At 37.6% G+C, this 13506-nt stretch overlaps 3 protein-coding genes across 3 annotated transcripts in view; 1 reads left to right on the forward strand and 2 right to left on the reverse strand.

The window, feature by feature from the left end:
- Nucleotides 1-1496: 1496 nt before the first annotated feature.
- Nucleotides 1497-2505, reverse strand: hspb11 (heat shock protein, alpha-crystallin-related, b11). Its single transcript, XM_016234451.1, has 5 exons — nucleotides 2292-2505; nucleotides 2071-2177; nucleotides 1920-1988; nucleotides 1797-1840; nucleotides 1497-1713 (listed from the first exon to the last, which is right to left on the reverse strand). Exons 1-5 carry the CDS (start codon nucleotides 2498-2500, stop codon nucleotides 1621-1623), a joined length of 522 nt encoding a protein of 173 aa, XP_016089937.1. The 5' UTR covers nucleotides 2501-2505; the 3' UTR covers nucleotides 1497-1620.
- A 495-nt stretch (nucleotides 2506-3000) lies between these two features.
- On the forward strand, nucleotides 3001-6024 carry LOC107552536 (survival motor neuron protein 1-like; the record flags this gene model as incomplete). The annotated part of the gene is made up of 8 exons (XM_016234435.1): nucleotides 3001-3087; nucleotides 3195-3305; nucleotides 3394-3591; nucleotides 5063-5224; nucleotides 5365-5439; nucleotides 5563-5673; nucleotides 5784-5850; nucleotides 5942-6024. Coding segments are annotated over 7 exons (801 nt in total), but the record flags the coding sequence as incomplete, so codon positions are not given.
- Nucleotides 6025-7820: 1796 nt separating this feature from the next.
- Nucleotides 7821-13506, reverse strand: part of nos2a (nitric oxide synthase 2a, inducible) — a 7484-nt gene continuing 1798 nt past the window's right edge. The window contains 19 exon segments of the mRNA XM_071582292.1: nucleotides 7821-8522; nucleotides 8698-8846; nucleotides 9045-9166; nucleotides 9246-9333; nucleotides 9419-9448; nucleotides 9451-9519; nucleotides 9522-9600; nucleotides 9720-9886; nucleotides 10004-10185; nucleotides 10273-10351; nucleotides 10452-10572; nucleotides 10677-10703; nucleotides 10706-10855; nucleotides 10941-10994; nucleotides 11424-11522; nucleotides 11619-11763; nucleotides 11887-12177; nucleotides 12357-12458; nucleotides 12651-12790. Coding sequence (XP_071438393.1) covers nucleotides 8496-8522; nucleotides 8698-8846; nucleotides 9045-9166; nucleotides 9246-9333; nucleotides 9419-9448; nucleotides 9451-9519; nucleotides 9522-9600; nucleotides 9720-9886; nucleotides 10004-10185; nucleotides 10273-10351; nucleotides 10452-10572; nucleotides 10677-10703; nucleotides 10706-10855; nucleotides 10941-10994; nucleotides 11424-11522; nucleotides 11619-11763; nucleotides 11887-11915 — 1617 coding nt within the window. The 5' untranslated portion in view covers nucleotides 11916-12177; nucleotides 12357-12458; nucleotides 12651-12790 and the 3' untranslated portion in view covers nucleotides 7821-8495.

Here is a 13506-nt window from a genome sequence, read left to right on the forward strand (position 1 = left end):
AAAGTCTTAGAGTATCTGATTTTAACAGTACTTAAGTATTTTACTTATACTAAATATAGGCTCAAAAATGTACTAGTCAAAGAGACGTGCCAGTGAAAAACTGTAATGTTGTGGAGAAGTTGGGGAAAATGATCGAGGCAAGGATTTATGTGCTGGTATTTGATGGAAAAACTAGAACAAACAAGCCAAAAACCAAAGGGAACAAAGAACAGAATGACTGGCAAACAGACAACCATTAGATACGACAACTCACAAGGAACTAAAGAAAAACTAAGGCTATATATACACACAGGGGGCTAACAAGATAAGACACACCTGGGGAGACTAATCAAGGGGAACCAATGAACAAACAGACTACAAACTGACTACAAACACCACGGGAGACAGGAAGTGACACACATCCAGGGCAAGGCACAGAGAGCATGAAACAAAAACAAGAAAGAGTTGATTTGTGAGGAGAGCAATCACGTTTATTTTCTAAAACCAAAATAAAACGAACCACCTCAAAATTACATAACAAAAAAACAATATCCTTCAAAAAGGTCTCTTCAGTGTAATCGATAAATAAAATAATGTTAAGTAAAATTACATTTCCTCATGTCCTAATCTCATAAATAAAACACCGCTGATACACAAATACTTGCTAAGGAACTCACATTCACATAAAGTAGCCTTGTTGACAAGTTTGGGTGAGTACGAGCAAAACACAGTACTTTCAGTGACCTGTAATAGGCAGTATCACGTATTTTGTAGCAGAAATAAACTGCTGCAGAAAAAGCTAGGTGTAAAGATGTAGTGGAGTAAAGAGTACAGATACTCGTTCAAAAATGTAGCGAGTTAGAGAGTAAAAGTTGCTAATATCTTCGATTCTCAGTACAACTACAAAGTATCCAAAAAGATACTCGAGTACAATAACTTATTACATTTACTCCAATACTTTACACCTCTGGACAGTAACTCATCACAAAATATTATTTGGTGTAAGAACATAAAAGTAAACATCTGAAGTTTTCTACATTTTTAAAAGGAAGAATCATTGTAAGCATACCTGTAGTGTTATGAATATGTGCTTCTATGAATGCATTACTCAAATACCAAGAACACTTTAACTTCCAAACTTCCATTTGCCACTGTTACACCTTAGAGCTTCATCAAATTCCTCATGTGGGACAAACTGGCTAGCAATTTGTTTCCATGATTCAATCCACACTGTCAATATTTCAGAGTCAAAGGTATTGCTCATTTATATGCATCACTACTATTAAACAAAATTTCAACAAAACCATATCATTTGTTAGACCATTGTCATTTTAGTTTAGGTTTTAGTATTTTATTTGTATTTTTGTTCTTAAATGTTTCTGTTTTGCTTTTTCATTTGTTATGGTTTTAGTAAATGTGTACTTGTTTTATTTCAATTAGCTGCCAGGGTAACATTTCTAATTTGAGTAATATTTCTGTTTTATTTTTTTACTTTTAATATATTTAGTTTTAATTTTAGTTAACAACACTGGGGGAGACTTAGAAATTAGGAGAATGTTTATTTGTTAAGAAAACTATACAGTGATCCACTTTGGTTACTCCATGTGAGTTTACAAAAAGGCATGGCAGATGGAGATCATCTCATGACTGTACACTAACTTTGTGAACAGAGACAAAATGATCATATCCAGACAGTATGAGAAACCGTAAGTGTGTTGTGTTTAATACATTTACCTGAAGAGAAAAGAAAGGGAAAAAGTGAGATCTTGGTCTTATCTTTGACATGTTAAGAGTCGTATCTTTGAAATGTAACTCACAGAAATATCATTAGCCTGTAGGCTGCTCTCTGTGTGCTCAAACTCTGAAACAAACAATATTCACGTGAAAGACACTCAAATGTTCAGTGAATGGACAATAATTAATATAGTAGTTTCACTTACCGGTGTCTGCAACCGCTTCAAATTGTTCAGCATCGTCTGATGTGCCTTTTTCTATTCTCAGCCTTTTGACTGAAATGAAATGTGAATGTAAAGACATTACCATATTAAAGACTGACAGCGTTGCATAAAGATGCTTGTGTTTTTTACTTACTGTTGAAACTGTGAATGGAGACCGTGGAAATCTTCATGTTGTCCGGGAAGCGGATAATAAACTCTTGTGGAAACATGCCAGTTGAAATCCAGAAAGTCTCTGTTTTTCTATAGAAATTAATAAATAAATACATCAGTTACAGCTAAACACATTTGTTTAGTGTTTTGACAACATTAGCTAGGTTAGCTGGCTCTTCTTCTAGCTTTTAGCAATCTACAGACCCGTCGATAATGTTCTCCGGTGGGTGATTCTCATCGCTCGATGTAGCCAGCACGACCTGTGCTCCGTATGAACTTAAAGCAGCGTCCAGCATTGTGGATGTTAGATATTTACATGCAGAAATATGCCAGAGGCAGGAATTTTCACGAGTTGCTAAGCAACAGGTAAGCCCGATGTGTCGCAGCCGACTCATTTCCGCGAATCGGTTCATTTGAACAGTCGGTTCGGTTCATTTGAACAGTCAAAGAACCGGTTCTTAATACTCTTTTTTTAATGACATAACGTTGTTTGCTTCGTGTTCATCGCATTATCCCGTTATCCCTGACATCTGCGATATGCGTGTCTGTTTATTAATTTCGTGTATCCTCGTTTGTTGCAGCCGTGATTAGTTCTGAAACATGAAGTAATTTAGAAATGTACTATCGCATTAATTTACACGAACAACTGAACACGTTTCGTGTTTATATATTACTATGAAGTAATAAAACACTTATACAGTATATTTTATTTACAGAATATTTTATTTGTTAACGGTTCTCGGTAGCAATCGAACTTCTGAAACCATAGATATATATATATATATATATATATATATATATATATATTGTGATTATTTTGCTTTGTGGTTTTGGTTTTAAAGTCAGTTGGAGTAACAACGTCTGAGAAATATGTAGCATAAATCATTCAGCAGAGTTCAGTGGTCAATGATCTCTTCCCTCTCTTCAGAGTGATGATTCTGACATTTGGGACGATACAGCTTTAATTAAAGCATATGATAAAGCGGTTGCGTCGTTCAAGGTAATATGCTTTAAAAAGATGCGACCATACAGTTGATGCATTGCAGTTTACTTTGCTTCTACAGTAACCCTGATGTTGTTTTTCTCTCCTCCTGCTTTACCCACCAGAATGCATTGAAAGGAGAGGACAATGTGACTCCACACAAAAAAGACAACCCTGTGAAGAAGCGGAAAAAGAGTAATAGCAGAAAAAGATGTAACGCAGCACCTGATAAAGAGGTAAACATGAATGGTGTCAGTACTTGAGTTGATTTGGACTATGCAAATAATGCTGGCCGATGCAGATGAACTGAAATGCGTTTTATAGTGGCAAGTTGGGGACTCCTGTTACACATTCTGGTCTGAAGATGGCAACTTGTATGCTGCTACGATTTCCTCAATCGATCAGGAGAAAGGCACCTGTGTGGTCGTTTATACTGATTATGGTAATGAGGAAGAGCAGAACCTCAGTGACCTTCTGACAGAGGCTTCAGATTTGGATGAAGACACTCAGAAATCGGCGGATGTATGTAGAATGTGACACTGCTTTTAATTAGTCATTTGAGGGGTTTAAGGAATAGTTCACACACATGAAAATGTGCTGAAATTACCTATCAGGAGAAAGGCACCTGTGTGGTCGTTTATACTGATTATGGTAATGAGGAAGAGCAGAACCTCAGTGACCTTCTGACCGAGGCTTCAGATTTGGATGAAGACACTCAGAAATCGGCGGATGTATGTAGAATGTGACACTGCTTTTAATTAGTCATTTGAGGGGTTTAAGGAATAGTTCACACACAAATGAAAATGTGCTGAAATTACCTACTCGCAGGCCATCCAACATGTAGATGATTTTGTTTCTTCATTGGAAGGGATTTGGAGAAATTTACTATTACATCACTTGCTCACCAGTGGATCCTCTGCAGTGAATGGGTGCCGTCAGAATGAGTCCAAACAACTGATAAAAACATCAGTAATTTATCAATTGTTCATCAAGTCCATCAATTAACATCTTAAGTGAAAAGCTGAACTTGTATGCTGCTACGATTTCCTCAATCGATCAGGAGAAAGGCACCTGTGTGGTCGTTTATACTGATTATGGTAATGAGGAAGAGCAGAACCTCAGTGACCTTCTGACAGAGGCTTCAGATTTGGATGAAGACACTCAGAAATCGGCGGATGTATGTAGAATGTGACACTGCTTTTAATTAGTCATTTGAGGGGTTTAAGGAATAGTTCACACACATGAAAATGTGCTGAAATTACCTACTCGCAGGCCATCCAACATGTAGATGATTTTTTCTCTTCATTGGAAGGGATTTGGAGAAATTTACTATTACATCACTTGCTCACCAGTGGATCCTCTGCAGTGAATGGGTGCCGTCAGAATGAGTCCAAACAACTGATAAAAACATCAGTAATTTATCAATTGTTCATCAAGTCCATCAATTAACATCTTAAGTGAAAAGCTGCATGTTTGTAAGAAACAAATTCATCAGTTAGGTGTTAACTTCAAACCATCATCTCTGGCCAAATACATAATCCATAGTACTGCTTCTTCCAGTGAAAAAGAGGAAAATCTGTGATAAGAGAAAACCGAAATCTCCTGTTCCTCTTTTACAACAAAATCTACCAACATAATTGTTTAGAATTGTTTTATTGTATTTCTCTCCTGATTCAGGTGACACACTTTTTTCACTGTAGTTATTACAAGCGTACAGCTTTTCACTTAAGATGTTAATTGATGGACTGAAGTCATGTTGTGGATTATTGTGGTGTTTTAATCACCCATTTAGACTCTCATTTTGACGGCACCCAGAGGATCCATTGATGAGCAAGTAATGTTTATTTCTCCAAATCTGTTTTGATAAAGAAACGCATTGCTCTACATCTTGGATGGCCTGAAGGGGAGTAAATCAGCAAATTTTCATTTTTGGGTGAACCATTTCTTTAATAATGCAGTTGTATAATATTGCTGTTCATTTGTCTAATTGCAGGTCAAAGAGGTTGGGTCTTCAACAGAGGAGAGCGAACGATCTTTCACTCCGCAGCAGTCCGGCCATCAGAAGCACAAATCTAAAGGCAGATCTCCCATGGGGCCTCCATCATGGGTTCCTGGCTTCCCACCTGGACCCCCACCAGGACCCCACTTCCAAAAGGTGAATATTTAACATCTCTGTGGCGCTGTCTTTTCTCGTTTTGAAAGGCAGTATTCACATTGCAAAGCGATTCGCTAGCTTGTCAGATAAGTTGTTTTTATATTGCACCACACCAAATACTAAGACTATGTTCTCTCCAGATGGATGGCAGACGATCAGAAGGTCCTGGACCTTTCTTCCCTGGATGGCCTCCAATGATTCCACCCGGTCCTCCAGTAAGAAGCAGCTGGAAATTTCTAAACCTGTTCTTACATGAAAAGTGATCTAATAAAGGCATTTATAAACATACAGCTTTTATGAGGAAAATTAACTAAAATATGAATTTATTGTTGGCTCAGATGATCCCACCACCTCCACCAATGAGTCCAGACTCTTTAGAGGATGATGAGGCTTTGGGCAGTATGCTTATTTCCTGGTACATGAGTGGCTATCACACGGGATACTATTTGGTACAGTTTTACTGTGTTACTTCTTGCCATTCACAAGTGTTGTCTTGTGCACCTGGTTTTGTTTTTTTTCTTCAACCTAAACTCAACTTAAACTCTTGTCTCGTTTACAGGGTTTAAAACAAGGACGTAGAGAGGCTGCGGCATCTAAGAAATCACATCGGAAATAAAGACCCAGCGGTTGGTTTTTATTAACCTTAGAATTTTTACAAATTGCTTTGACTTGTTCAAATTTCTGATTTTGGTTCACTATTACTTTTTTTCCATTTAGAGTGGAATATGAACGTGATTCTGCAGCAAGCTTGATTCAGATTTCTATTTTGTATTGTTTGTAAATAAATGAATCAAAAGTAATTGTGCTTTTTTCCGAAGTGTGTTTGTGTGTGCATATTTTAATAGAGAGTACCTACAAATCATTTTGGATCATGATCAAGCATTACAAATTTACATTTCATTCAGATTTCATTAGCATTAATTTGCTGAATGTCACTGATGTGGTTGAAGTCAAAAATATAAAATTCAAGGTCACCGTATTAGGACTTTATTATTTCAATCAGCCCATTTAAGTTGTAATTGGGTGAAATGTTGTATTGTAAATGTGCTAACTTGTACTTAAAACTCCATGGGCATTTTTATAATGAATATACAACACTGGGGGACCTTGGAGTTTAGAACCACCTGTCTCAAGTTGGCATCTTAACAAATTCTTCCTCCATGCCAACTCTTCCTCCTCCCTCCATGCCATTGTTTTGCTTATCTGTGGCCCTTGGTCTCTCAAGCAGTCACAGTATTTGGTGTAGCTTCTCACTGACCTGACCTGTGGGTTAACATATGACAACATTGTCATATGACACCTCAAACCTCTATATGTTTTAATTATTCAGTAAATTGTTTGGTATGAGTCTTTGAACTCTTGAGGCAATATTACATTTCATTCAGATTTCATTAGCATTAATTTGCTGAATGTCACTGATGTGGTTGAAGTCAAAAATATAAAATTCAAGGTCACCGTATTAGGACTTTATTATTTCAATCAGCCCATTTAAGTTGTAATTGGGTGAAATGTTGTATTGTAAATGTGCTAACTTGTACTTAAAACTCCATGGGCATTTTTATAATGAATATACAACACTGGGGGACCTTGGAGTTTAGAACCACCTGTCTCAAGTTGGCATCTTAACAAATTCTTCCTCCATGCCATTGTTTTGCTTATCTGTGGCCCTTGGTCTCTCAAGCAGTCACAGTATTTGGTGTAGCTTCTCACTGACCTGACCTGTGGGTTAACATATGACAACATTGTCATATGACACCTCAAACCTCTATATGTTTTAATTATTCAGTAAATTGTTTGGTATGAGTCTTTGAACTCTTGAGGCAATACGGTGGCGAACACCCTTCACTCTAATCTGTTGTAAGAAAAAGTGATGATGTTTATTGCTCAAACCTTTTATACAGTTACAGTTTACTACCCTTAATGTAAATGAAGGACTCTTGAGGCAATACGGTGGCGAACACCCTTCACTCTAATCTGTTGTAAGAAAAAGTGATGATGTTTATTGCTCAAACCTTTTATACAGTTTACTACCCTTAATGTAAATGAAGTTGCACCTGTTGTAACAGCTGTAGTCTGTATGTTAATTAAGTTCTGACACCCCTTTGTCTCCCATTTTGGGAAATGAGCATGATCAAACATATATTGCAATTGGAGTGGAATCTGGGTCGGGGCAGACTATAGATTCTTACACTGTGAAACACTACCTTGCAAGAAACTGATTAGCCGCATATCATATTGTAGATTGATCTCCTTCAGCCCATAAACTCAAACAATCTGCTGTGTTGCCATTACTTGGAGAACCTTGGTTTTCTCATTTAGTTCCTCCTCTCTTTCTGCAACCAGGTCTTTCTTCCCATTCCTGCCATGGTCTTAGTCTTTCTGTTTGTTTAGCTTTAGACTTTTGATTAGATTTAATTGCACCCCCCACCATCACACACATTTTATACAAATCTGACCATTTATTCATTGTCATTTTATTTATTTATACAATTACACATACATTTCATCTATTTTATGTGTTGACCTAAATTAAATCCATTTCACTATAAATTATCTAAGAAAGATCATTAATAAAATATAATTATAAAATGCTGGTTACTTATTGCTTAGAACAATTAAGTTGCCATGCCTCCAAAGTCATACAGTACAAATACATTAGAAAATGTCAGAAGCATCTTTCAGAAATGAACTATAAACAAAAAATAAATGCACTCAAACTAAAGCCATAAACTTTCCTCTTAAAATTGAGCATTTTAAATCACAGAGCTTTGCCCTCATACAATAGGGTACATGTGCAATCAATCATCTTGTTTGTCCATACTGATGAAGAGAAACTGTATATATACACATCAGTTTAAAACAGTTCAAGAATATAAATAGTGAAAACACATTTGAATCACACTAATTAAATGTAGCATGTGGTGAAACTGTGATTTTTCTTTATATGATGCAGCAGATCTTTGCCATTATGTTCCAAAAATGTCTTCATGGTATCTCTTCTCAACTTGCCAGTAAAACGATGATCATGGCATGAGTTCATTTGTCACATAGCAGTTCATATAAGGACATGAGGATTGAAACACTGTATCTAAATGCATTTTGAGAGCTCACCTTCAACCTCTCCAGATATTCTCCAGCTTCTGTGATAGTCATGCCTGTTTTACTTGCAAAGTGCAAGCAACATCTCGGGCCATATTCATGCCACCGCAGAAATAGAGATGACCTGCGTTCTTGTGTAGAACCTCTGTGGCTTTATCAGATAGCTGCTCCCTCAAGACAACCTGCACATACTGTACATCTGCTCCAAACAACACAAGCTTACAGTTACAAACAGAAGACACAAACTGATCCCAGTGTAAATGTGTCTGATGAGTAAAATAGACTGAATGGACCCTACTGGATTTTAAACAGAAACATAAGTAAACACATTATTTCTAGTATGATACAGCATGAACAGACCTTTAGAGACGTACCTTTGGTCTACCAGGCTGGCGAGAGTAAGCTGTATTGACATAGCCCAGAACGCCATCGAGTCTCAACTTCAGTGTTTCTACTTTATACAGATGGTCTGTTTCTGAATCACGACACCCAAATAGCAGTATCATAGGACTAATTTGCAGACCTAAAAAGGAGTCAGTTAAGACAAACTATTATAACTTTAACTACAATAATTTAAAAGAGAAACGAACTAAAGGTGGCTCAAATAAAATGTAGGATATTGTGGTAACTGGTTTGGACAGAACCTCACTTTATCTTAAGGCATTATCATAAGCTTTATCATAAGTGTTTGAACTTTATGAAATCAGTTTGCATAGATTACCTGTTTTTTTCATGTCATGGACACGTTGTTGCCAGAAGCTGCGGAAAGGAGCAATACCACTGCCAGCTCCTATCAGAATAACTGGAGTGCTGGGGTCTTCTGGGAGATGGAATCCACCCGAGCTGAAATAGTGAGCCAGTCAAGTTTTCTAAGATATAGAATACAGAAAGCTAAAATGCATTTGATTGAGATTTGCAGTACCGGTGAACAAAGCAGGGAACCATGTGTCCTCTTTTGATGGTGTTAAGCCATGTGCTGCAGGTGTCAAAATGCATTGGGCCCTTTCCACCTGCAATAAAACAGAACAGGACATTATCCTCACATCTGGCTTTTGATTATGAAATTATTTAATGTTTTTGTTATGTCTTTCATACCCTGGGTGTGGTACTCCACCACAGATACAGATGACGGTCCAGTGAGGAGCTGACCGAGTACAGACGGGGCTTCAGGAGAGGAAGCTGGCTGAGAAGGAAGGCTTTAGAGATTGAAATTCTTCGAGCATCTACAAGAAGGTGGGCCTGTAGAAGTCTTCCCATGTAGAATATTCCTGGAAATCCTATGGAGAGATGGAGGACGGCTGTGAATGCATCGACTGGAAATATGTGTAATTTCGTGCAAAATCATAAACAACTGCCCTATTTAAATTCTTATAAAGGATGAATGTAATGCAATTACCGATGCAAGTGCTTCAAGTCGTTTGCGATCCTCTTCCTGACCCACAACTGTAGAGAGTTTGTGCAGCAGGCTTTGCAAAGGTGGAGGTGTGATATCAAGGAAGCACGTAAGACCCCGAACCAGCGAGCAAACAGGGATGCGTTCATCTGTCTGCCATCTCTTTTCCTCTGAAAGACACCACAGGAAAGAGGCATAAAAATAAGCTTAGATTTTGAGGCCCAACAGAAACACTTCTCAACAATATTTGTAGATCGTTTATTAGAACTGACATTAGTGAGAGTCACCATGGCTAGAGTCTGAAAGGGACTCCAGGTGGAGGCTTTGGTTAACAGGAGGAGCATCTTCAAGATACCATCCACCAGCTCTGGAGAATTCTCTGGAAAAAATCCCCACATGATCTCCAGGGGCAAAATTCAAGGCCTCTGTGTTTCCATTCGTCTTCAGCTCAACCAGGATAGTAGAACGACTGAAAAAACGAATAAATAAGTAAAAACATAAAAATAAAAAAAAAACATTTACAAGTTTGTTAATTAGTGAAGCTGTAGAATCAAACCTTGGCTGAGCGCCCTGCAGTTTCTGCCTTCTTTTCAGCATCATAGAAAACACAGTTTTAGAGTGAAGAGCAGACAGTGCTGTAAAAACAGATTCATGTGTATAAATACTGTAAAATCATGTTAAAGCCATGTGTTTATTGAGTTATTAGGGTTTTGATAAGTAGAGGTAGAGATGTACCTGTAATTCGGTCCAGAGTGTAACGGTCATGCTGCACTCTATATCTCTGTGGGTCCCAGTCGTCTGACTGTTGCTCAACAGCTTTCAGCAGTTTTTTAATGTTAAACTCCTCACATGCATCCTTAAATTAAAAACACATATGTGTCATTTGTCATAGTAGTAGCAGATTGATTTATTTGATTTACTGAATCATAATTTCCAAGCACCGAGGGAAATCTCACCAACCTTAAAAGCAGTGCAAACCCAGGCTCTCTGATAAGAGCCTCGTCCTGTCCATTACGTTCATCTCCCTCTCCTGTGACAGTCAGACGCTTGGCCCCCAGCTCAGCAAGTTTGTCATCCACAGCATGGGCAAAGGCACAGAATTGTGGGTACACACGTGAGCCAAGGCCAAACACACATACCTGTAGTGAGAAGAGCAAGTCAGGGCTTCTGCACTACAACAGCATATACAGTTGAAGAGTGAAAATCTTTGCAGTTCTAGGCTACACACCTGACAGTGTTTTTCAGGGTTTTCAAGTTGAAAAGCTGCTTCTTGAAGCTCTGAGGAAAAGGAAATATTAATGTAATAGTAATGTATCATGATATGATACGTTACATTATGTCATAAAATGATAACATGAACATATTAATGTGTCGATAAAGTGTGTCGAATTTGCACGGAACAAAAATCAATTTTGAATTCCTCTGGAAATTATTATTTTTATACACTACTGTTCAAGTGTTTGGGGTCAGTTTTTATAATGTAACAAAACAAATTATATTTCAAATCAATGTTTTTCTTTTGAACTTCATGTTCATTAAAGAATACTGAAAAGAAGTATCATGGTTTCTACAGAAATATTATGAACTGTTTTCAGCACAGCAATTCTAATATCAGCATATTAGAATTATTTCTGAAGGATCTTCAGAAGGATCTGATTTTATATATTTACATATTACATATAATTATTTGCAATATTATTCCCATACCACTCCTGGGCTTTTTCCATTGCCAAAAGTACAAGTGACCACCATCAGAAGGCTTTCTGTCTCAAGCTCACTGAAATCATAGTCCTCCATGCATACCAGCTATATTAGAAAACAAGAATAAATGTTGTTGCTCGTATACTGATCTGGTATTATTACAATATTAGAAAAGCATTTTTTAAAGACAGCATTTCTTACCCTGGATTCAAAGGCACGTTTGAGCATAGTGTTCAGTTTTTTGGCAAAGGTCAGTGACTTCCCTATTTCTGTGGCACAGAGAACAGTGCAGTGCACCCTCTTGGCCATGACTGCTTTGATGAGCGTTTGAGATAAAAACACCACTCTAAAAAGAAAGAACACAAGTATTTTAATGTAAATGGCATTGGTAGTTGGCATGAATGTAATGTAGTGTTGCTTTGTTTGGTGAAGATGCTGGTCTGTACCTTATGAGTCCTTTGAAACTGACCTTACATCTCCGAAGTCCTTTCTTCTCATCTCTCCACTTGTGTGTTAACCATGCATCAGCCTTCAAAAACAGCATACATTTACACCACATTTACACTGCTGAATAGAAGAAGGGAGAAAGGATGTAGTTGAGCATCTCCTGATGGTACACGGAAGTGAGGGATCCAGACATGGGTGGGATCAACCACACCCAATCAGCTGGACAGCCTCCACGCAGACGGACTTCTGTCTCCAAGTGCTGCATGAAGGACTCGCTTGCTGAATGGTGGTCCGTGATGGTGACCTTATTTTTCTGCAGAGCAATGTAACAACATCAAGACCAATAAATATTTGAATGGCTTTATCAACTTTCCAAAATCTATTTTCATGAAAATGATTTCAGAAGCAATAACAGTGAGGCTGCAGCTTCTTGAATCAATAAGCATATCAATATTATGCATATAACAGGACAAAAATGGAAGGACAGTTTACCTGGTAGCTATGAATCACTGCAACACCGATAGCCACAAGTGTCTGGTCTTTCCACAGTCAAGACAGCTTGCGTGTCTCTAAGCCCATTTGCTGGCCAACATGCTACAAGTAATAAAGCAATAAAAGCAAAACATCAGTATCAAAATTATCAGGATGTGCTAAGCTATTGTCATGAGACAGTGAAGCCGAACTACCTCCAAAATGAATGAAAATAACTATAAAATTCATGTTACCACAAAAATATGTAGAAAACAAATTTATCCCCCGTTCCCTGCAATGACCCAAAAGACTTACTCTGGGTGCTCTATTGGGACCTCCAGGATCAGTTCTGGAGGAATATCAAAAACTTTGGGGTCCTCTCCGTTCGCCTGCAGGACCAGTGGAAGCACATCAAAGCAACCATACTTTGGTTTCCATCCCAGCTGAATACACACCTATTTCCAGCGGAAATTTTAAGACATTGTATAAAACATTGTAAAACAGACATTGTATACATTTTTTAAGACATTGTATAAAACAGTGGACATATATTTGCAAAGGCGGACAAAGTACTCAACTCCATTACTTGAGTGAAAGTACAGATACTGCTGGTCAAATATTACTCTATTACAAGTAAAAGTTGTAAAGACAGATTTTTACTTAAGTAAAAGTACAGAAGTACTTGCTTTTAAAAGTACTTAAGTACCAAAAGTAAATTTCCTTTTTTATGTCAATGCACTGTTTTATTGTTGTACGTAATACTTGCAATACTTCTGAAGCAACTTACAATACATTACACCTGCTGAATACACTGACTAGCTTGTAGTATATTTGGAATAAAGAGCTTTTAGAATGTTAAAAACCTATGGGGAAAAAACTAAACAAAAATAATTATTGAACACCCCTACCCACCCCCACAAAAGCAGGATGGTAGTGATCTCACACAGCTCTGACAGTGGGTGCACACATCTATGTGTAGCCATTCATCCACATTTGAACAGAGTGGACAATGAAATTGCTGTAAATACAGACTGATAAGGAAGAAACTAAATCAAACCTGCTTTAAAACCCAGCAACACAACTGTAGATGTAAAACTTTACAACAGCAACACTGCTTTAACAAAAAAGCAAAACAATCGCTCTCGCTGTACTTTGATGTCACACACAGAAC

The sequence above is a fragment of the Sinocyclocheilus grahami genome, unplaced genomic scaffold (assembly GCF_001515645.1).
Source record: "Sinocyclocheilus grahami isolate Dianchi unplaced genomic scaffold, SAMN03320097.WGS_v1.1 scaffold453.1, whole genome shotgun sequence".
NCBI classification, from domain to species: Eukaryota; Metazoa; Chordata; class Actinopteri; order Cypriniformes; family Cyprinidae; genus Sinocyclocheilus; species Sinocyclocheilus grahami.